At 37.0% G+C, this 24,031-nt stretch overlaps 1 protein-coding gene across 2 annotated transcripts in view; it reads right to left on the reverse strand.

Moving 5' to 3' along the window:
- BBS9 (Bardet-Biedl syndrome 9) overlaps positions 1 to 24,031 on the reverse strand; it is a 259,252-nt gene that overhangs the window by 135,480 nt on the left and 99,741 nt on the right. For both annotated transcript variants that reach the window (XM_089532607.1, XM_089532608.1), the window contains exon 20: positions 3,648 to 3,830. In XM_089532607.1, coding sequence (XP_089388733.1) covers positions 3,648 to 3,830 — 183 coding nt within the window. The remainder of the gene's footprint in view (positions 1 to 3,647; positions 3,831 to 24,031) is intronic.

Consider the following 24,031-nt stretch of genomic DNA (forward strand, 5'->3'; position numbering starts at 1 on the left):
CTTTCACAGTGCTGCAGCAGAGGAATAAAACTTTCTGCCCATCGATTCCATTTTTTATCCTCTTTGTCAGACAATGTCAAATACAGCTTCCAGGATGGTCACGAGTGTGTTAACAATTACTAAATTCAGCTTATGGTGATGACCCAGCCACAGAACATTGGAGTCCTGAAGCCTGTAATTCATTTTTATCCTGCTGGATGTAGAGGGTATGGAAGAAACTGTCACCCAGATTTGTGGATGACCTGCAGAGGGTATGGGAGCATGGGTAATATAGTTGGGAACAGTTGCCTGACTCTAAATGTGATGGAAAACTGGATCATCAGTTTGTACTTCAGGCTGTGTCATGGTGAAGTCCAACAACTTTGCCATTTTCATCATCTGTTCAGTCAATGCCCTCATATCATCTAACGGAGAGGAAGAATATACTGCACCCAACAGCACTGGAGGAGATAGCAATAGCACATGCATTTCTATACTGCTTATCAGTGCACTTAAGCACTCCCTAAGCAGTTTAGAAAGTGTAAGCTAATTGCCCCAACAATCTGGGTACTCATTTTAGCGACCTTGGAAGGATACAAGCCTGAGTTGAGCTTGAGCCCTTTTGCTTGTAATGATCACCAATTAGCAGACATTAATCCTCTTTTGCATTAGCCTCCCAGCCTGAGGCCAGCCATCAGCACAGAACAATACACATGCAAATCACTCCTGCATTCCCAGGCTCACACAGTATATATACACCCAATTTTTCCAGGCAAAGCATTCTCTGAAGATGCCAGCCACAGATGCTGGTGAAACATCAGGAAGAAACTTTTCTGGAACATGGCCACAAAGCCCGAAAAACCCACAAAAAACTATGGATGCCGGCCATGAAAGCCTTCAACTTTACTTCAATTGCAATTTTTTGGCGGTCGCTCTGCCCACCCTTATAAGACCCCTAGCATTCCTGCTTGTTCCCTAGTTAAATAAAGTAAGCTGCATAGCAGAGATAGAAGGAAATAAAGTGAGCAGGACACGACTGAGGGGAGGATGGGTGGGATTTGCGTGTATTCACAGATGACCACTTGGAGAAATACAATTACACATAAGCAACCAGGTCTTCTTCGTGGTCTCTGCGGATCACACAAATGGGTTAGACTGGCAAGCTTTAGTCCGTGGATGAAGGAGTGTTGTGACACCAGTTTTTTTAAGTTTTTTAAAAAAATATTTTCCATTTCCATATATACAATGTTCCCAGCTAATGCTGAAAGCTGAACGACAAAGAGGAAATGGCACATGTGTATATTTTGGCTAATTTATCTGGGCTCAGATGCCGTCTGTAATACATTTTGTACCAGTTCTCTTTGAGGTTTCTAGAGACTGTGTGTTTCATTACTGTATTCAACACGTTCTCCCATTGTGTCATTTGTATAGTGTGTCCTATATTAACTGCCCATTTGATCAGTTTCTTTAACTACTTCTTCTCTTCTAAATTTCAATAAAGTTTTATACGCAGTGTGCCCGCATCATATGTGGGCACTTTTTACACAGCTGTCAGCATAACTACTTCTTCTCTTCTAAATTTCAATAAAGTTTTATATACAGTGCGCCCGCATCATATGCAGGCACCTTTTACACAGCGTTCAGCTTATGCTGAAAGCCATGCTACTGGGTTGCAATGGGGCTCGAGTATACACACTATTTGCCTTACGCAGAGGGGCCGGAACACATCCCCCGCGTAAGGCAAGGTCGCACTGTAATAAGCTTATTGTTTGTTTCTGAACCCCACACATAATCTCTTCTATCTCTGTTTTGCTGTCTGATATTCCATATATTTTAATATCCATCGTTATCCTTTCATTAATTTGTCTATATTGTAACCAGTTCATCTTACATCCTTTTTGTGTGTGTAAGGTTTCTGATTCATTTATCTTTATCCTTCCCTCTTGTTCCTCCACTATATCTTTATAGGTACAGCAATTTTCTTTACCCATTTCTTTTCTATAAAATGCCTCTTGTGGTGATAACCTGAATTTTCCTCTTGATGGACTACAAAGGCCATTATAAAACTGTTGCCTGGGGGTGGTGGGAATTCAACATCTCTGCTACTAATCTGATGATCTCCTCTCTAAGTAAGTTTCTCAAAACAGAGAAACAGTTCTCCTAGTTTTATTTAATAACTCCCTTGTATCACATCCCAAAATAATAATTTTTTGGAAACTGTCAGGTGGGGAAATGTTGTACTAAGTATAGGATCTCACTGTGTAACTTGTTCAATTCAGTTTTGCCACTTTGTGTCTCCTGCCTCTTAAAGTGCTTCTTTCTGTACTTTGAAAGGCAACTATAACAGGTCAATTATATTAGCTTGCCTAACAACAGAACCACGTGGTATGTTTCTTCCTTCTTGTCCTTAGTTCTTCCTGTCTTATTGATTCTATACAAGGAACAGCATCCATTCTAACAAATTCTAACATGTTTAAAACTGCACTACATATTAATCCACTTATAAAAAAAAAAAAACAATTAAGCATTTTTCTGAAGACAATGTGTTCCCCCATTCTCAACAGCACTTATAAGGCATTCCTCCTTTCCTTTTTCCTTTTCTTACCTTTCTGGTACATAGGCTGGTGGTCTAGCCATTACATTTTAATCCCTCTCTGTAGCTTTTCAGAATCATTAGAGTTTCTTTTGTTCTACAGTCCCTGCTAGGGCTGGAATAGGTATTCAACGGTTTCCAGATTGGGGTAAAAAAACTGAGGCTCTTGACCCCTTGAAAACACTTGTGGGAAGAAAAATAACACCCAGAAAGTTCCTGCAACCCTGTGTGAATTCTTTGTTGTTGTTTTTTCTTAGCACAAGAAGACCTGTACACTTTGGGAACTGCATTTTGAGAATTTCTGCAGTGAATTTCTTTAGAGAAAACTGTGACTCCTAACCTTTTCAACCTGTTTTTGAGGACAGATTATTCCTCACCTTTCCTGGGGTTTGTCAGAGAAGCAGACAATTTTTTTTCAGGAAAGAAATTCAACATAATGAATGTTTATGGGGAAATAATGCCCTCTGCACTACCACCCCTTATCCTTATTTTTTGCGGGGAAGGGACAGTGTGGCATTTGTTCGGTGGAAATGGAAACATACTGTACTCTTGTGTCAGCAGAAATAATATTTAGCTAGTAAAATGAGGCATAAATAGTAGACCCCTGTATGTAACTAGGAAATGATTTAATAAACACAACAGAGTCAGCTCAAGATGTCCTGAAGCCTCGGGTAGAAAATAGAAATTGTGCAGTCTCTCACAACCAAAGAGACTGAAAATGTCCTATTCTTTAATGATATCCCAGATCTGCTACCTGAAGTAGCCTATTACCCTTTGCTTAATTCCATTCTGATACAAATACACTTAACTCAAAGACAAACCCCATACAAAATAACTAACGTATGCAGGGGGGGGGGGGGGAATATTTACTTCAAATCAGCATGGGGGGGGCAAATAATCTTCCCCACCCATCTTGCTTTTAACAACAAAAAGGGCTTAAATTGCGGGGGGGGGGGGGGGGGCGCTGCATTTAAAAAACCAAACTGTCTCTTACAGAACATAGTGGGAAGCCCACAACCATTACAGAGTTAATACTTTTGCAGCAAGATTTTCAGCAAGCCTGGCAGTTTCTTACCAGCTCTTGAGTATCCTGAGTTAATGGCAAAAATGCAGCTTCCAGAATAGCAATTTGGTCAGCAGTCAGTTTCTGCCACAGGCTAATCAGGAGAATTACCAGCTGGGTGGCACTTTTTAACTTTGTGAATGCCTGGAACATACTGGCTTGGTTTTCTTCAGCTGCATCTGCTAGAGCTATTACCTGTAAAAATTACAAACTTCTGTTAGGTATTCTTTTACCACTCTTGAGCGCTCAACACTAACATTACATTTGGCGAACTCTTCGTTTTCTTTAGAAGAACCTGATGAACTTTCAGTTCCAAAACCATAAACCAGTTATTATTTGCCATCTTCTTCAGAATGAGATATAATTTAAAATCCATATGGCAGCGTGATTACGCTATTACTTCAATCAGTGCAAAAGTCGTCAAGATCTGTATTACATATACTATATAATAAAATATCTCTCAAATTGATCTTCAGAACATAATGTAACAGAAGAATTCTTAATAGTTTGTAAGTACAGTGGTGCCTCGGGTTACGAAATTAATTCGTTCCGCTGTCAATTTCGTAACCCGAAAGGCTTTCGCAAGCCGAATCCCCATAGGCGCTAATGGGGAAAAGCCGCGATTCCGTGTGAAATCGCGCCGAAAAGCACCAAAAGTTTTTTCGTAACCCGAAAAAACTTTCTTAACCCGGAAATTTTTTTTTAAATTATTTTTTTTCGTATCCTGAAAATTTCGTAACCTGGGTATTTCGTATCCCGAGGTACCACTGTACTGATTTTAAATACCACCTGTGTTTTCTGGAGTAACTTCCACAGAGTTGCATTTATTTGTAGATTAGAGACATTTCCATTGATTTTACAAAATATACCTTATACTTCTTATCAGAATATTTTCAATTAATCTATACACATATACATACACAAAACTGTATATATGTTTGGAATGTGCTCAGTTCACGGATGTTTATAGCACAAGCATAACTACCGGACTACAAAGATTTTAAAAAGGAAATTAAAGGTGTGCTAAAATGAAATGCCAACTCTTTTCTTTTTATAAGCTAACAGAATATTTTACCCTTATTCATATATTCAGGACGTCAATGGAAAAATGTAATTAAAAACAGAACCAAACTGTAGGGGTTTTAATGACTCAAAATGTTCTTGTTCTCATATTGTCCGCTTCCTATAAATGCCAACCCACCATAAGTACCATCTTTCCATAGTAGTGGGATTAGATACTTCTGTGAGGCAGCGGTAGTGCTACTGGTAGAGTCCCCCATGTCAGACAGGGTTTTGCTGGGGAAGCAGCCTAAATGTACAAAGCTTGTTAGTATCATGCAAAAGGAGGCATCAGTAAACCACTTTTTAAGTATTTTTTCCATTCAAACCCTAAGATAAGACAATCCAAAATAAAACAAAAGACAGTGTCAGAAGGTGAAACTCCTAGTTCAGATGGCACTCAACAAGCTACCAGGGTCCAGAAGAGGACAATTATGAGCAGCGCTGTGGCTAATGTTGCAACTGGACTCAAGCTAAAAGAGATGAAAGGAAAATCTGAAGCTGCACAACACATATTATACGAACATGGAATGCGAGAAGCATGGATCAGGGGAAACTAGACAAAATAAAACAAGAAATGGAACATTTAAACATTGAAATACAGTAGAAGAGAATGAGAAGGGGAAATGTTGAAGTGAAATAAGAAAAAGAAGAAAAGAGAGGAACAAAATTGGTAAATCATAGACTGAGTAAGAGAGAAATAGCAAGAGAAAGGAAGGTCTTAGTAGGTATCAGAATGGCCTTGGGATTGAGAAGTAAAGGGAAGGTCCAAGATGCAGCAAGTTTGTTTTCTGCAGCTTCAAAACAAAGAACCCAGAGGAATAGATAAACTACAGGAAAAAAGATTCCATCTCAACATTAGGAAGAACATCTTGACAGTAAGAGTTATTCAATACCAGAATATGCTACTTCGGAGTATGGTGGAGTCTCCTTTGGAGGCTTTTAAACAGTGGCTGGATAGTGTATTTCTGCATGGCAAGATGTCAGATTTGATGACCCTTGAGGTCTCATCCAACTCTATGATTTTATGATTCTATGAATTACAAAATGCCTAGGGCAGAAGAGGTTCCCTGGAACAGGAACTCCACAATATATAGCAAAACTTAAGAGAAAAAATAACAAAATTTAGGAAGGAAACAGGAATGAAACTGGAAGATATGAACATTGAATTTAACACAGTCCACAATCTGTTGGTCCAAGTAAAGAAGGAAATAAAAGAAAATAAAGATGAAATACAAGTTTTGAAAAAGGAAAATCTAGATGTAAATATGGAAAAAGAAAAGTTAAGATACCCTGGCAGAACAGAGGGATAAAGCTTTATGGCTTAGACTCAGAGGTTCAAAAGAACAAGTAAATGAAAATATTAGGAATATAATTATAAAAGAACTAACCAAGAGCTTAGAATGGGAAGACAATTATACAGTATGGACAAGGAGAATGACCTTTTCTTCCAATTGGATTCAACATTTGCAAGAATTAAAAAAAATGTTCCAAGGGATGTGATCATACATTGTGGTGGGGAGAGTCATAAGGGACCATATATTGGAGGTCCATTACAACAAAAGCATCTGGGTGGGTGGAAAATTAGTTAGCATAATGAAAGAGATCCCTACCAGATAACTTAAAAGAAGAGGAGACTACAACTTCTGGGCTGAAACATTAACAAAAGGGGGAAATCCCTTTCATCTGGGAAAACCTGGAAGGAATTAATTTTACATTTAGAAAAGAGAGAAATAAAATCTGTAGAAAAGGCCAAAGAAAAAAGATGAAGTTATGGCATGTAGAAAGCAGGGATATGAGAATCTGGATTTGGATGATGAGTAGGGCTCACAAATAGGATTGAACTGAGGGGAAGATTTAGATGAACAGATAGAGAGAAAGAAGTTGTAGAAAGGAAGAGAGAAGAAAGAACAAAGAGACACCAGCCTTCTGAATCTGAATAAGAAGGAAGAGAGAAGATGCAAGAAGAAGAGGAAAAATGAGGGAGGGGAGGGGTTTGAGAAGGGAGATGGAAGGGGTATCACATTTGTAAATAAGTAATGAAGAAATGTAATTATATTGTAATGTAAAATAAGTATATTAGATGGAATGTGATAAGGTTGAACTCAGGAGAAAAACAGAAAATATTTCATTATCTTAGAAAAATAAGACAGCTATAACTTGTCTTCAGGACATTTGAATTAGCGGAAAAACATGTACCATTACTAAATTTTAAAAATCTAAGAAAAGAATTTGTATGAACAAAAAAAAAATGGGATGTGATTTACATCTAAATAAAACCGCTGCCAAAATTAATTCTAGCAGATGAATAGGCAAGATATGTTGCAGTTGAGATTAGCGGGAATAATTGTTTTAATAATGATAAAATGTTCATTCATATCTGTGTGCTCATTAATAAGAAATAACAAAACAATGCAATTAAACAATGAAAACTGGTGCCTTTTAGGGTTCTTAATGGAGTAGTTGACCCAAAAGAAGATAGATATGTGGAATGACAAAAAAATTAAGATGAATCAAGGGAAATCAGTGAGCATTCTTTGAAACAATGGAAGAACTGTAATTAGTGGACATCTAGTGGACATCTACAGCGATATATAAATAATAATAATAATAATAATAATAATAATAATAATAATAATAGAGAATTAAAGAAAAAATAATAAAAATTTATTCTGTGATGCCCAGAAATCATTATTCAGAATTGATATAATTTGGCGCTCTAGTAACTTAGAGCAAGGCAGACTGTCTGGCCCCTATTGGGCTGGGACCACAGTGACCACATGGTTGACTCCCGAAGTGGAACAAGCTAGCAGCCGGCAGAAGCAGATTAAATCTTCTTATAAAAGAGCTGGCTCTTGCTGGTTTAGCATAGCCTAGGCACAGCTTCCGGCCACTTTGGGGCTGTGCATAATCTAAATGCTATGTCCCCAGAGCAGAAACCGCTTTATTTGGCCCGTTTGTTTCGGGCCTTAGTAAAAAATATTAAATGTCAAAATTGACATAATCCAGTAATGGTAACAATGAAGGGAACAACTCAAACCTTTAATTGGAGATTAAATTAATTATTATTATATAAAGAGGAATATTTTATATTATTATATAAAAAAGAATGTCAGATAAAACTTAGAGAGTATTTTGAGTGAAATCATGATGAAAAGCTGGATAACAGCATTGTTTGGGATGCCAGGAAAGCTGTGATAGGAGGAATATTTATATAAATGAATACGATATGAAATGAAAGAGGCAGGAGAAGATTATTTTTAAAAGAAAAAAAAATAGATTAAAAGAATAAGAATTACTGAAATCCCAATTTAATTAAAGATTAAAAACCTATTGAATTTACTACAAAATCAATTAACAATTGTGATGTGTGAAATTAAGAAAAAGTAGATTACGTGAGACAAAGAAATTTTGCATGTGCAAATACGTCAAGTAGATGTCTGTCATATAGACTCATGAGTAGAGTGGAGATAAAACAGTTGGACATTAGCAAAGGTGACAATAAGCTGATAAATCTCAAGGCTCCAATCCATTTAAAATTAAATCATGGAAGTCATGACAGGGCTTAGAGGACTTTGGGCACAGCTCAGATCATTTTGAACTGTTTTCAGTTTAGAATCTAGGCATGTCATCCAGAGTCTAAAATGGGATGGAAAGCAGAATAGATAGACTCTCCTCCCCTGAGATACCTGGGACTTCCGAAATTCAGTGCCAATTCCAATAGCAATAGAAAACACTGCTACTTAGTGGGTAGGAATTGCTAAAGTGGTGTACATGCCATGTCACTATGATATTTCTCAGTCAACACACTGCTACTGAAGGACAATTTAGCAATGCCCCTACTGACAAATGTATCAGTGACGTGAAATATGCACTAACCTCACAATGGCTAATTGTCTCAGTCCCTTTTTTCCTTTATCTCTGGCGCCTGTAGACTGTAAAAGAAGATGCCTAAATCTGGAATCTGACTTTCAAGAAACCTTTCATCTGGCAGCTGAGACATAAGAACCATGTTGGTGTGCAAATAAGCAAATTACATTGGGCAAAACCACAACAACAAAAAAACGATGTTGGATGCTTAAATCAGAGAACACAGAAGCTATCATTAAACCGTGCTGCACAAGTAGACAATTTTTCTCCTGATACTGATGACATAAATGTGAAGAATCATTGTCTTCAATTTAACCCAAGGTAATAATCTGCTGTTAGTAGTCTTGGCACAATTCACCTTGCTTTTACACCAACATTTAACATATGTAAACTGACAGGCTTAACCTTCAGTACAGCTTCACAACAACAATGCAAATGCCTTCGCTTCTCCTTTGAAAATGTAGAGAAGCTTTACTAACAGGACAGTGAAAGCTGGATAGCATTTGATTCCACTTCAGTTGCAGCAATAATTGCTTGGAAGCTGCAAGGACAGAGACCATCAAAGCTAACATGAGGACTCTAACAATTCCTTTCATTGTTTTACCTTGTTGTAAAGTCACCAAATATTTTCAATGAGCACTTATATGAAAACTATATTGTGCACAAAATATTCTAAAGCATAGTATAGAACGGAAACATGTGCCTATTTTAGACTGTTCAATTCATTAGATTTATCTTTTTTAAAAATAAAAAAACTTGTATTTTTATTTAACAAGTACATCAGAAAATATCAGTCAACCAAATGTAACATGACAAAGCCTGACATGGATACTGCATATGGAAGTCAAAACAAAGGAAATTATGTTCTTCTGCTGTTACATTTCTCATTACTGTTTTGACTCTTTCTATACAACATCTTTCCAAAAACCTAAGTGGTAAGCTGGTGGGTTCAACATCAGGGTGTTGTTGACATTGTCCAGGAAAGAGAACCACATCTCTCCTGTGAACTTTTGATACATCAGACAGTTTTTCCATCAGTAAAGTTTCCCATAACTGACGCCACCAATTATCTGTGAGAAAGATATCTGTTTTCCAATTCTTAGCAATTTCTACTCTAGCTGTTGCAATAACAAAAACCTAATTAATGTTTTGTGCTTCAGATTTGTTTCCACATATGTAAAGATGTACTTTTTGTTCAATATATTGGCATGTTGGTTGTAATCCTTGCCAACTGGATTGAGAAATGATACCCCAAGGGTGGAGAAGTGTGGATTTTGATTTAAATGGGGGTGAGCACCATATTTTCTGGTAGAGTCTGGAATCCGAATGTTGAAGTTTAATTCCCAACCTGCCTTGCAAGTTAATAGATTCCCATAAGATTCTTCTATAAACTATATGTAAACTATTGCTGACATACCCTTGACATGATAAAAGGAAACACATCAATGTTCAAATATTATTAATGTGCATGGAATTTCTCCATCTCTCAAGAAGAGGTTCTCTGTTGGAGTTGAAACCAATTGGGTAGTGAAGGGGCAATGTTGTGACACATTCTTCTGTGTTTTTTGGTTACTTTTGGAAAACAAGTCCTACACATTTTATGTAATCCTTTCCTTTTCTTGGTTCCTTGGTTTATTAATTACAGGACCTTATATTTTAGTGTGCTGTCCGATACTGCACACTAGGTCTTAAATCACAGTCACAAATAAAGCAGAGAGAGATAGCAACCCTTCTTTAATTCATCTCTGTAAAATATTCAGAGTCCCTTCTATTTACATGTATTACAGCTCCTGAGCTGAAATAAAGATACTTAATGAAGAGTGAGGAAGGTGTCTCCAGAATTCAAGTTGCAAGAGTATTAAACAGGTAGTCCTATTCTAACCTATAAAAGCTTTTCAAAGTGTCTAAAGAAATTAAGGTGACCAGAGACTTCCTTACATTAGAATGGTGTATTATATTTAGAACTCTCCTAACAGCATCTGATAATTTGCACTTGGGCATAAAATCAACCTGATCAGGTTCCATATATTTTCATATGAATTAATTAATCTTGCTAGCTAAAATGGATTTAATATTTTGGAGTCCCTGTTCAGTAAAGCTACAGGATGGAATGCTTTCACTGTCAAATTCTCTTCTGAAGTTGTAGGTATGGGGATTATCCAAGATAATTTTCATCTGTCCAGGGGCCTGGCTCCTTTCATCAGTTCATTAAATAGTTCTAGCATATGAGGCCTAAGACCTTCCTGTAGAATTTTATAAAATTCACCTGTATATGCATCTGGCCCTGGAGATTTGCCTGTCCTTAGGCCACTAATCACATATTTAATTTCATCTCCTGTTATAGGTTTGTTAAGATGGGAATGATGCACATTATTGATTTTGTTTAATATATTGAGCAATTTTGAACAGTGTTTCTTTTTTCGAAGTAGAAATGTTAAGGATCATTCTTTTAGGAGCTTTTTTCTGATTAGTCTAACTAACAACTTTTAGTTTTATTATTAAATCCATAATAGCAAGCCTTAGTTAATAACAGGCAGGAATTGATCTTATGAAGGTATAGTTCCTCTAATTCTGATCTTTCTTTTATTTATGGCTAGTAGTATTTTGGGGTTTTGTGAAGCTTTATGCGAATGAGAAAATGAAACAATTTCTAATAAAATCAAAGCTGATTTCGTGACATTTTGGGGAAATATTGTGCAAAAAGGTCCAGCTATGTGCAAACTAAGAGTGTTTACTGAAAATATGTATGTTGAGATCATTTGGAGAGGTCCTTCTCTTTCTCCCACCATCCTCTTAGGCTCATATGGTGGGAGAACAAGGGAGAGGGCCTTCTCAGTGGCTGCTCCCAAGTTCTGGAACTCTCTCCCTAGAGAGGCACAGATGACTCCATCCCTGCTACCCTTTTGGCAGCAGATAAAGACATTTTTGTGCCGTCAGTCCTTTTCAAACTGATATGGGCTGGGATTTAAATGCTGAGTGATTTCAATTTTAAGGTTTTCATTTTTTAACACATTACACGTTAATTTATAATTGTTTTAACTTTTAAAATTATTTAATTGTTTTAAAAATTTTATATGTATATATTTTAATGATGTTGTATTGTTTTCAAATTGTATTGTTTTAAATTTACTGTAATAATAATAATAATAATAATAATAATAATAATAATATCTTGTTTTGTGTACAAAGGTCAGCTTTCACACAAAGATCATGAAGTGTGAGAAATCATTGACATTAGATCTTCTATTGAAAGAGAAAGCTAAAAGGACCTGGGGACAAAGCATGGAATAGTTAGAAGCAACTATTCCAATCAACGAGCCATTGCCATTTTGCTACCATGATCACCAGGGCTATCTCTGCACTCCTTTCATACTGCAACAAGTAACTTTAATTCCCTTCTATTCTACTCATCACCACTACCTTTCCTTTTTGATTATTTGTCTCTAACCCTTCCTCCTCAGGAAGCCTCAGAATCATGAATTTACATAGCGTAGATAGTAATCTTTTCCTGAGTTTAGAGTCCAAAATGGAACAGCACACACAGCCCCCATAACTGCAGTCTAATTTTAGAGGCTGCACAATTTCTCCTACTACAGTAAATTTGCCTTTGAGTAATTTTCCCATTGTAAATAAAGCCTGCAATATGAAACTACATTTTGTTATTTATTCAATGTGCTTAGTAAGTATTGGACTCTCCAGTTTACAAGATATTGGATTCATATGTGTTTTTTATTTTTATTTTTTTCATTTTGGCACCAAAATATTTCATTGGGCAACATAGAAGATTCAGGGTGGTCTTGGTTACCATCTCAATTCATAAAGACCCATCTATATAAAAGTGCTGCTGGCTGCATTCAAAGACCCCTTATATACATATAATTTCAGAATACATATAAGTATATACTTGCATCTAAACAACAAACCTAACAGATGACAAGCCATCATCTGAAATATTCTAGAGCTAAGGATATAAACTGACTTGATTCATCCTCATGTGTGAATTGGAAACTGTAAAAATTGATGCAAATATCATGAGAAAGTGGCTTGTTTTTTTTTAGTGTTATCTTGAAAAAAAATTGCATATTCTCTTCCGTAGCTTTTGCACATTTAGCTAAAATGCACAGAATTGGAAAATGTGGTAATTGTTGCCTTGTTGAATGAACTAGTAAAAATACAGTGGACCCTTGTTATACACAAGATCCCCCCGTGGATAACAAAATCCGTGGATGCTCAAGTCCCATTAAATATGACATAGTAAAATGATGCCCAAAAAATGGAAAATCAAGGTTTGATATTTGAAATTTATACTTTTTTTAACGTTTTCAAACCGTGGATGCTTGAATCCGTGTATAAAAAATCCGTGTATAAGAAGGGCCGACTGTAATAATATTGGATGGGTTGTAACTGATGTGTGCAAGTTTCATTTCACGAAACAAAAAAAAAATAGTACTTTTGAACAGAATGTTGGATGAAAGGAGTCTATGTGTAAAGTATCAGATGGAAAATGTGAAATGATGTCACTCAAAAGACTGCTATTGAAGCAGCAACAGGTTTTTGTGAAAGGACAACTCAATATTAACCTTTTTTCCAAATTCAACCATTACTATTATAAAAACGTCTAAAACCTAAGCCACAGCCATGTGACTTCAAAGGAAAGATTCTGTTGAGAAATTAGTTTCTTAACATACCAAGTGTAATTTGAACAGAAGACAACACTATTAACTAATTAGCTTAAGTGTGAGTGGGATCAGCAAGGCCTCCCCTTGTGCATTTTTGTTTTCGTTTTATCTGCGTCTTGTGTTTCTCCTCTGACTGCACTGCTTTCAGGTCACTGTAATTTACAAAGAGCAATTTAGCTAAGGAAATCCACACCCTTACCTAAATTTACTCCTAGACTATCTCCTTTGATCTTTCAGTCACTAGATGCAGTTATAGCATCTTCAGTTCCTCCACACCCATTTGTTATGACTTTGTGTAGAAACCTTAATTCCAGCATAGAAGCACTTACCAGAGATATACTGGTGAGAAACTAAATTTCTTAAAACACTTGTGAAATGTATCTGAAACTATAATTAGCTCTTGTTACTACTTGGAAAAATGAAAGTATAAACAAGAGCACACGCCACTGATTCTCAATTAGTTCTCCAATTTTACTTAAGGACACTTTATTGAAAGAAATGGGTTTGGATAGTGTTTGACAGTGCTTTGTGCATGTTCCCTAGTGGTGCCTAATACACAGAAGAAACTGTTATACTGGAGTTTCATATTTTACATTAGGTCAGTATTTGTTGCTTTGTGCTTTCAAGTTGTTTCAGACTTATGGCGACCCTATCACAGGACTCTGTTGGTCAGATTTGTTCAGAAGAGGTTTGCCACTGCCATCCCCTTAAACTGAGACAGTATGACTTGGCCAAGGTCTCCCAATGGGTTTCCATGGCCAAGCGGGGATTTCAACCCTGATCTCCAGAGACATAGCTCCACACTCAAACCAGTACACCACACTGGCTCTCTTAGAACTAATGCTATATTTTACTTTGGGACCACATACAAAAAAAAAAGTAATGAAAAAGTAGTAAACTTTCTAACTTTTCCTCATTGAAGAATTTGTTGATGTGTTTCATTCTTTTCCCCCAAAGAAGTTTGCAGTGCATGATTTAGATTACAATCATCCTAACTAGTTAAGTAGCTGTATACACTATGTACATCTTCACTGCCAAAAAAATACTTTTTGAAAACCGTGCACATAGGAAATATGTAGTAAAACTAATTTACTCTGATTTTTTTTTCAAAATGCAAGGGGTTAAAGTAATATTTAGTTCATTACCTAACATCAAAAGCCACTGACTCCACTTCCTGGAGTGGCATCAGATTTCTTATTAAAATTACACATGATTTTAATTATGGAAATTATTACCAAACAACCTCTTATTAAGATTTAACTAGAATGAAGTATAGCACAGTCTTAACACTTAGGAAGCCTGTTTTGCTACTGGAATATACACTAAGTACTATTTTTTTGATCTTTACAAATTTAACTGAATAGTTTCAGAAATTATTCAGTACTCAAAATTATAAACAAAATTATTTCTGCAAAATATTTTCTTCAAATAATTACTATTTGTATTGTTGACCAATTACGAAATAATGAGACTAGACACACTTAAAGTTGGATTCCTGGGCCTTCTACCGCTGTATGTAACATTCCTCCAAGTATCTGTTTCCTGTGTTTGGGAACTGACTTCCTCCTCAGTGACATTTGCCATGTGTTTGGTATTGAAGATGATCCTAACAGCCCCATTTAAGAAAATGTTGTGGTCTCTAATGATCCTAACATTAGAAACATAGGCGCGTTACAGACCGCCCAGAAGTGGCAGTCTTGTGCCGCTGCCGGTTGCAGCGTCCGGGAACCTCCGCAGCCAAATGGCGCGGTTCCCGGACGCTGCAAAGAAGGAGCGCAAAAATTGCGCTCCTTCCTGCGCCCCAGAAGAGATGCTGCAAGTGCCGAAGCGTGCACTCATGGCATCATTTCCGGGGCGCGGCATTGTGGGCGCAGCGCATCTGCTACGTCAAGATGGCGGCGGCCGTGTGGAACGGCCGCCACCATTTCGTACGGACTCAGTCCATGCTAGGGTTAGGGGTGTCTGGAAGAGATGCCCCTTTCTAACCCTAGCACGGACTGAGTCTGTCCTGGGTGCCCGTCTTTAACGGGCCATCGGCTTCCACCTGCTGGACCTTTTCTTCCAATGCGGCCACCAAAATGCACTTGGTGCATGTGCAGCCAGCCATGTCCTCCAAGAACAAAACAAACATGGCACAGCTGTTGCAGGTGACTGCAAAAACTCCATCACCATCCATCCTAAACAATTTGGTCAGTCAATTAAAAAGAGGAAAAGAAAATAACTTTGTGGCTTTCCCTCAAACTTCCCTGTTAAGCAATCACATAACCTCCGTTTGCCTTGCCTGTATTGCCAAGCTCCAATTGTCTTCCTCAACTGTTGGAGTATGAGTATTGAAAGCTTGCTCACCAACTCAGCAGAAGTCCCACCCCTCACAGTCAGAAACAAACCCATTCACCCAAGCCTAAAAACACATCCAGTCAAGGTTGTTCTCCCAAATACAGCTCTCCCTCTGCTCCCTGTGCAGGGATTATTTATTTACATAGAATACTGGCATTTGTAAAGGAGCATTAAAAAGTTCCCAATTTAAGTGATCTTGAGTGGAACAATTTTAAATATCCAGTCACAGACCACAGTGTACTAATAAGCAAACTTTAATTTTAGGAAATGTGTGTGTTTATGTATAAAAACCACACTACTGGTAACCAAAATGTATTTTGAGTTAAGACACTGTGGGGGAGAAAAATAAAAGACATTTCTATCACACCGATTATATTCTTGCCTTCCATGCTTAACTGTCTTCAGTAAATGAACAGGAAAATTAAAAAGAGAATGAGTTTGTAACAGAATCAATTGTTCATCCAGATCTATATGATTACGTGATTTTATTTAATTCTATAAGAACCAAAGAATTTCAGACATCATTTTACTATGTACAGTTATTTTTTTCAAGAAGAATGAAAGTAACAGAATTAAAGGTTGAATCTCCCTTACCTGAAATGCTTGGGACCAGAGGTGTTTCGAATTTTGGATTTTTGAAAATTTTGGAATACCTGTATTTGCATATACTTACATAAAAAGATATTTTGGAGATGGGACCCAAGTCTAAACACAAAATTAATCTATGTTTCATATACACCTTATCCACACAGCCTGAATATAGTTTTGTAGAATAGTTTTAAATAATTATATGAATGAAACAAAGTTGGTGTATACTGAACCATCAAGAAGCAAAGATGTTACAATCTCAGCCACCTGTGAAAAAGTTGTTGTTTTTGGAGTATTTTGCATTTTGAAATTCCTCAATCTGTATACACACTTTCTTCTCTATCTTACTATGATGCTGTTAAAGCAAATTTCATCACTACTTTCACAGCTATATTCCTTCTTGTAGTCATGTATGTAGGTATTAACATCAATAGTTCCTCATGCAAACTAGCAATAAAATACTAACTTGTGAACTTTAACTAACGTCTAGGTCAGAGAGCAAATTCATTAAGAATGGACAAGAGACTGCCAATCATGTTAAGAAACTCTATTCATTAAACAAAGCTAATTGATAGAAAGGTGCCGCCCACTCTGGAATCCAATATCCTCCAAGGCTGCAAGCAATCTCTCACTGAACACTGAGTGCTAAAAGGTTTGACATAATATATTTGAGATGTGGGGGTAAGAAACACTCACATATTCCACTGAATCACTCTTCCATAACACTTGCAAAGTAATGCTAGTGTGTTCCCCTTGGGCAAACACCTGTTTACGAATAGGGACATGTCATTAAAAGTGACTTCAACCTCTTATGCGCAGTGCCAAATTTAGTGTAAATCACTTCGGTTATGCCAGGATTGGCATTCCAATCCTATGTTCTGGACAATTAACTACAGCCTTTAGCTTCTAATTACTTATCTAAGGTGTTTAAAGCAGTTCTTGAAAACAGAGAAAGGGAAACAGAGACAGCATTCACATTTTCCAGAGAGACAAACAGTGCCACCTGCTTAGTTAATACTAACACACCCTGAAAAGTTACAAATGAATGATGCAAGTTATTAACTCACAGCATGTACTGTCTAATTTATACATTACTGATGTCATAGACATTTATGGAGCAAGTAAAATCCTTTCTTAACTATCAAAAGAATAAATAAATATGTCAACACATTGACCAAACAACATTCCACTGAGAATTATGTACTCAGGGGAAATGCAGTTTGCATCACCAAAAGCATTTCCTCCAATTCAGGCATGCACTTTAGCATCTACCCCATCGTTTGAAACTCAGAAAATCTACACACGATTATCCACTAGATTATACTTACAGAATAAAATATTGCCAAAGACAAGCCTATTGTAGAATGATGTATTCCAGAATAAAACTGAACAATTCAATGAACAAAGTGTTATATAAAGGATATGTATCAGGAACTTAAAACAACCAGACATTATTGGTATTGCTTACAGTTAATTCATAGTATACAAAATATCAATAAAGCAAGTTCTTAGTCTGAATCAATTTAATATGTCACCACAAGACACAAACCAGTTCTTCTGGATTTAACAACAGGCTGACGCTTCTGGGTCTCTCAAATCTGAAGGAAGAAGAGCCTCGACCTCTTAGCAAGATGCACTAGCAAATAGCGCAGTGGCAATGTTACACTGGTGTTTCAAGAGAGACTTTTCCTCTAAGGCTGAAATTCAAATAATGTCCTCCAAAGAAAAGGCTTTCATTTGAACCATTTGATATCTAAGCAACTGTCTGGTGAAATGTTAGCAGTGTTTGCACTTGCAAGTGTGTGAGTCTTGCTGAGGCACTTAATACAGGAGGAGCACATGTTGAAGACTGGGAGCCTAGCATTGCATATCATGTTGTTGTGTGTCTTCAAACCATTTCTAACTCTGGCAACCTGAAGGCAAATCTATACATACGGTTGTCTTAGCAAGATTTGTTTAGAGGGGGCTTTGCCTTTGCCTGAGACAATGTGGCTTACCCAAGATTTTCCAATAGGTTTCCATGGCAGAGCAGGGATTTTAATACTGTTCCTCCCCCACATAACTGGAAGTGTCCACCCCCAATTTCCCTTTGCTAGAGAAACTGTGTGGTCTTTTTGAGGCTTTTAAAATAACTTCTGCTAAGAAAGATCTTGAAGGTTTGCACTTCTGCAAATCCAGTTATCTTACTGGATTTGCAGAAGCGCAAACTTTCAAGATCTTTCTAAGATTCTACCATTCTCCTCGACAAGGGTAAGAAGGACCTCATTCTCTTGAGTAAATAGAAAAAAGTTCATAGGATAGAATCTAAACTATATAGCTGGAATGTAAAGCTGGAAACTAAACAATCTTCCTAAGGTTGATGTTCTTCTTCTGGACATTAATTATTTTGGTAAAGGGTTTTGACATTTTTCAAACACACATCACTGAGTATTCACTAGAGATAAAGATATAGCTTTTCAAAAAGCTCAAAACATTAATATCTTGTTATTAGTTCTGACGCCACAGACCAATTTTTTCCCATCTTCTATGCGACACAAACTACGGCATATGAAGTAAAACTTTATATTCCTTGCCAAGTATAGAAAATAAGCAGACCTGTGTATCAGCAGGGGTAAGAAGTAGCTTGTAATTAACAGGAACCCAGAAGGCATGGGGAGATTTTAACTCTTTCTCCTCCTACTCATTTTTCTTGTCAGTCCTAAGGAAAATGCATTTGCTGCAGCTACTAATACCACTAGGAGGAAATCACACACATGGGGATCAATCCTTCACTAGACCACAGCAGAGGAAGAAACGGTCACATTTTCTGAGGGAATGCTATTGTCTTAGCTAACAGTTATCACTCTTCCTTTCAGTTGGTACTATCTGTATGTTACATATATGGAAAAACATCCCAATCTAGTTTGCCTCACAGATTCAAGAGGACAGGATCAAAATGCAAAATGTCTGTAACAGATTAGGGAGCTAGGCCACAACTAACGAAATGAATTTCAACAGGGAGATATACAAGGTATTACATTTAGGCAGGGGGAAAAAATGCATAGACATACGATGGGTGACAGACAGTTTGACAACAGTACAGTTGGCCTTCCTTATCCATAGAGGATTCAAGCATCCACAGCTTGAAACTATTTTTTTAAAAAGTATAAATTTCAAGTATCAAATCTTGATTTTTCCATTTTATATAAGGGACACCATTTTGCTATGCCATTGTATTTAATGGGACTTGAGCATACACGGATTTTGTTATTCATGGGGGTTCCTGGAACCAAACCCCAGCAGATAACAAGGGTCCACTGTACATGCAAACAGGATCTAGGAGTCTTAGTAAACCAGAAGCTAAACATGACTCAACAGTGTGATGTAGCACCTAAAAAAGCAAAAGATCGAGGGAAGGAATTGTGCCACTCTATTCTGCTTTGGTCAGACCTCACTTAGGAATACTATGTACAGTTCAAGAGATATATTAACAAACTGGAACATGTCCAGAGGACCAAAATGGTGAAAGATTGGGACACCATGCTCTATGAGGAGCAGCTTAGGGAGGCGGGTATGTTTAACCTGTGAAAGAGAAGGTTAAGATAACCATGTTTAAATACTTTTAATATGCTTAAAGGAATGTCATACTGAAGATCGAGCAAGCTTGTTTTCTGCTGCTCCAGAGACAAGAACACTAAGCAAAGGATTAAAACTATAGGAAAAAGAGATTCCACCTTAACATAGGGAAGAACTTCCTGCAAATAAGAACTGTTTGACAGTGAAATATGTTGTCATTGAGTGTGGTGGAATCTCCTTCTTTGGAGGTTTTTAAACTCTGTTGGGAGTGCTTGTGTAGTTCTGCATGTTGGGAGTTTTGACTAGATGGCCCTTGTGGTCTCTTCCAACTCTATGATTCTATCCAACAATTATCTCATGTATAAATCATTCAATCTTAATTTGGCAAACTTGACAAGGAGTTTCAGCTAGTTTAACTAATATAAAATGAAAAATAATCCTTCATGTTGAGAATAGAATATATACAACTACTTGATTCTGCTTAAAGAAAGTGAAGAAATTACCAATCTTATAGGATTCCAACAAGATATGTAATACAAAGAACCATATCTACCCCAAACACACCTTCATCAGTCAATTCCTTCATGTAGTAATTATTACAACTTAATTCAGTAATCTAGACCTGGAGATTCAGCAATGAAAAAAGAACAATGACACTGAGCATGGAATCTATCCAATTTCTTGAATATGCTTGAAGAAAGGGAAGAATATAAAACTAACAAACTTCAACAAGTTATGTACTTCAGAGCCATTTTCACCCAACCAACACACAGCATGATGGAAAGAAACATAATGGAAGGTTCTTCCCTTCTTACAGTATATACCAGACCAATCAAGGAAACTTATTGAAAATCGTAATCAATTAGTAGTTGGCAGTTAAATCTGCATCCAATTGACCTAATTACTGAACTAGTGGCGTTTAGAAATCCTGCTTTGTTATTCCTCTCAGGAGTCCAAGGTTACATGGCAGAACTATGAAAAACATGAAGAGTCCAAGTGATCATTCAAATCTGAAAAAGCAATCATTTGTAACTAAAAAATCAAAGACTTCTCTTTGAAAAAATTTACTATGAAGAATGGTATTGTTATAAAGACGTGAATGATTTTTTTCTTTAACAAAAAACGTTTAAAATCCATGCTACAGCTGAAATTAGTGAAGTGTTCAATTAAATTAGTGAACTGTTCATATTACGAGGGTTTATGCTGCTCTTGTGTTCTGTAATCCTGATTTTTAAATGTCTGTCCCATATATAGTTTGTAACATGGGCACAGAATGTAATGACAACTGTAGAATTGTAATTGGAGGAACTTTTAAGATGACATATGTATTTCGTAACAGGATGTGATACAAAGCTTTGTTAACAACATAAGCAAAACAGACATTGTATTATAATGGTACTTTTAATAAATCAGCGTGAACTACTTTATCCCTTAAGTCAGCAAATCTGTGAAAGCCTATAAAGGACAATTTATTGCAGCCTTCAATGTATTGTACTAAATGCCAATGTTTCTTAATAATCTGCCGGATTTTACATGTTGCTGTGTGCCTTCAAGTCGTTTCTGGCATATGGTAACCCTAAGGCAAATATATCATGGTGTTTTGGGCGGGGGTTGCCAAGATTTGTTCAGAGGAAGTTTTCCATTGCCTTCCCCTGAGGTTGAGAGAGTGACTTGCCCAAGGTCACCCAGTGGGTTTCATGGCCAACCTGGAAATCGAACCTTGGTCTCCAGAGTCGTAGTCCAAGTCTGAAACTACTACGCCACACTGGCTATGAATTTTACATGAGATGTGGTTAAATGTGACAGACCAAATGTAATCATCACATGGTTTGTGTGGATGATAGCAAAGATGATCGTGTAACCTTAGATGCTCTGTTATATGCAGCACAAATGCTTGTTTTGCAATGTCTTCATCATCCACCTTAAAGTTACTGTAAATCATCTGTGGTCAATGTCCATGTAAGCAGGTGCTTCCTATTTTACGTACTTCCTAATCCTATACTGGAAACCCGGGAAGCTGCTTTTATACCAAGTCAGACCATTTGTCCATTTATGTATTTACTGTATTTATGCCCCACTGTTCAGCCAGAAAGGCTCTCAGAGCGACTTACAGGTAGTTAATTAGACATTTCCCTGCCTTCAGGCTTACAATCTAAAAAGACATGACCAAAAGGAGAAAGGAATGGCAGTGGGGAAGGGGAATAAGTCCAGCAGTTCTTCTCTCCCTCTTAGGCCTGGACCATGGCAGATGAACTGAAGTGGGGGCTCTTCTTCTTACTTTAGGCCAGGCCTAAACAGTCCCAGACTGTCAACTCTTAATGGTAAGATCTTTTCAGGGTTTCAATCAGTGAAGACCTCTCATCTCCAACTAAGTATTAATTAGTTCCAATCCTGGTACTGAGGGAATTGTGTCTAAGTCCTGGGTCTCTTTCACAGGTACCCAGATTGCTTCTTTGTGCATGGAGAAAAAGTGCAGGTCTGGTTTTCTATGCACAGAGGCCAGAATGTGGTATACATGACGTTTTGGTAGAGGAAGAAGTCTGCATCTGAGTCTCAGCAGAAACCTCGTGAACATAATCCAGGCTGAGGGCTGGAGGTTTGCCATTGCTAATTTAATCAAAGTCTCAATGTACTCTTAGTCGTCTTCAAAAATGGTAATACTAATGAAAATGAACAATATTTGAATACGCATATTATTTTTGTAACTGTTGCTGCTTTAGGTTACCACGGTGCCTCTAGATTATAGTCAATTCTAGAGAAATTAAAATAAGAAATTCTGATTTGAATTGAACTCTAACAGTACTTTCTGCACAAATGTTTATTACTGATAAATCATACATGCTTTCTTTCTCATCATCTTCCTTTAACAAATTGCAGGTATTTAAAAGTAACAACATTTATTGTCTGCTGCTGCACTCTGCTGGAAGTATTTATTCTATTCCCAACATAAACACTTCATGGATACTGCAAGTGAAATACATACAATTTGTTTGTACTTATACATGAAACATTCGGTATTAAAATAATTTGAAGCCACATGCCTTCTTAAATTACTCAGATAAATGTATTCTGAATTATGTTAGATCGTTGTTAATGAAGTACTAGATATTTTCTGGTGTTATTTTTAATGACAGTCCCAACACATCTTAAAGAATGTACATTTTGGTTATTTAATTTGATTATAAACCATAACTAAATAATCCTCTTAAATTAAAAGGAAAAAACCCAATTTGCCTTAAAAAGGAGTATTGGTCTTTCCAACATAATGTAGTAAAAAAGAGTTGATACAGTATATTCTGGTGAAGAATAAATTTGTTTGGATTTGTACAGACACATCAGAAGTCAATAAAAATGTGCCAAAGGCAATTGAGGAACAGTTGATTGTCCCTAAGCCACTGGCACTTTCCCGAGCACTGCATAATGTACTTTCAAGTTTCCATTAATACATGCTAAACCCATGTTTTAGACCCATATTTTGAACCAGAAGAAGGAAGAGCAGAGGCAACAGGATGGAATGACCCCTTTATGCTTTTTAATCGTTTTAAATCTATTACAGTTTTCTATGGAAAGCATTTTACTGAACATTCCTTTTATAAAGAAGGAAAGTAGTTATTTACCTGTAACTGTGGTTCTTTGGAGGAACTCATACATGTGAGATTCTCTGCGCCTGTGCAAACCATCTTCAGAAATTTTAGATCTCTTTGGCTGAAGGCTGGCAGAGCCCCCCCCCCCTCACCACCACCACCACCACCACATTCAGTACAATTTCTGTCAAACCCCTTCAGTTCCATGTCTGCCAGAGAAGCCAGTCATCAATGTACCATGGCTCCTTGGGATCTACTGGGGTTTGGTTCCAGGACCCCCACCCCCTTGGATACCAAAATCCCGCAGATTGTCCCATTAAATACAATGGCATAATAAAATGATGTCCCTTATATAACATGGCAAAATCAAAGTTTGCTTTTGAGACTTTATATTTTTTAAAAAATATTTTACATCTGTGAATATTTGAATCCGTGGATAAAGGTGAAATCTCATTTCCTATAGTTTGAATCCAATGCTCCAGGTCCTATTCTCTAGAGCTGCAGAAAGCAAATTTGCTCCTCTAGAAGCTTCCAAAGATGGTCTGTGCAGGCACAGAGAATCTCAGAGATCACAAAGAAGAAGAAAAAGAGGTTCTGTAATTCATTTTGTTTCCTATTTTTCATACAAAGCAAAATTAATATAATGAAGATTCAACAACCATATTTCAGAGACTACAGCTGTATTATTCTGAAAATAGTTCTACAAAAAAGCTCAAGACGGTAA

Source organism: Sceloporus occidentalis, unplaced genomic scaffold (assembly GCF_023333645.1).
Source record: "Sceloporus occidentalis isolate IW3139 unplaced genomic scaffold, rSceOcc1.0.p SCAF_7, whole genome shotgun sequence".
Classification (NCBI taxonomy): domain Eukaryota; kingdom Metazoa; phylum Chordata; class Lepidosauria; order Squamata; family Phrynosomatidae; genus Sceloporus; species Sceloporus occidentalis.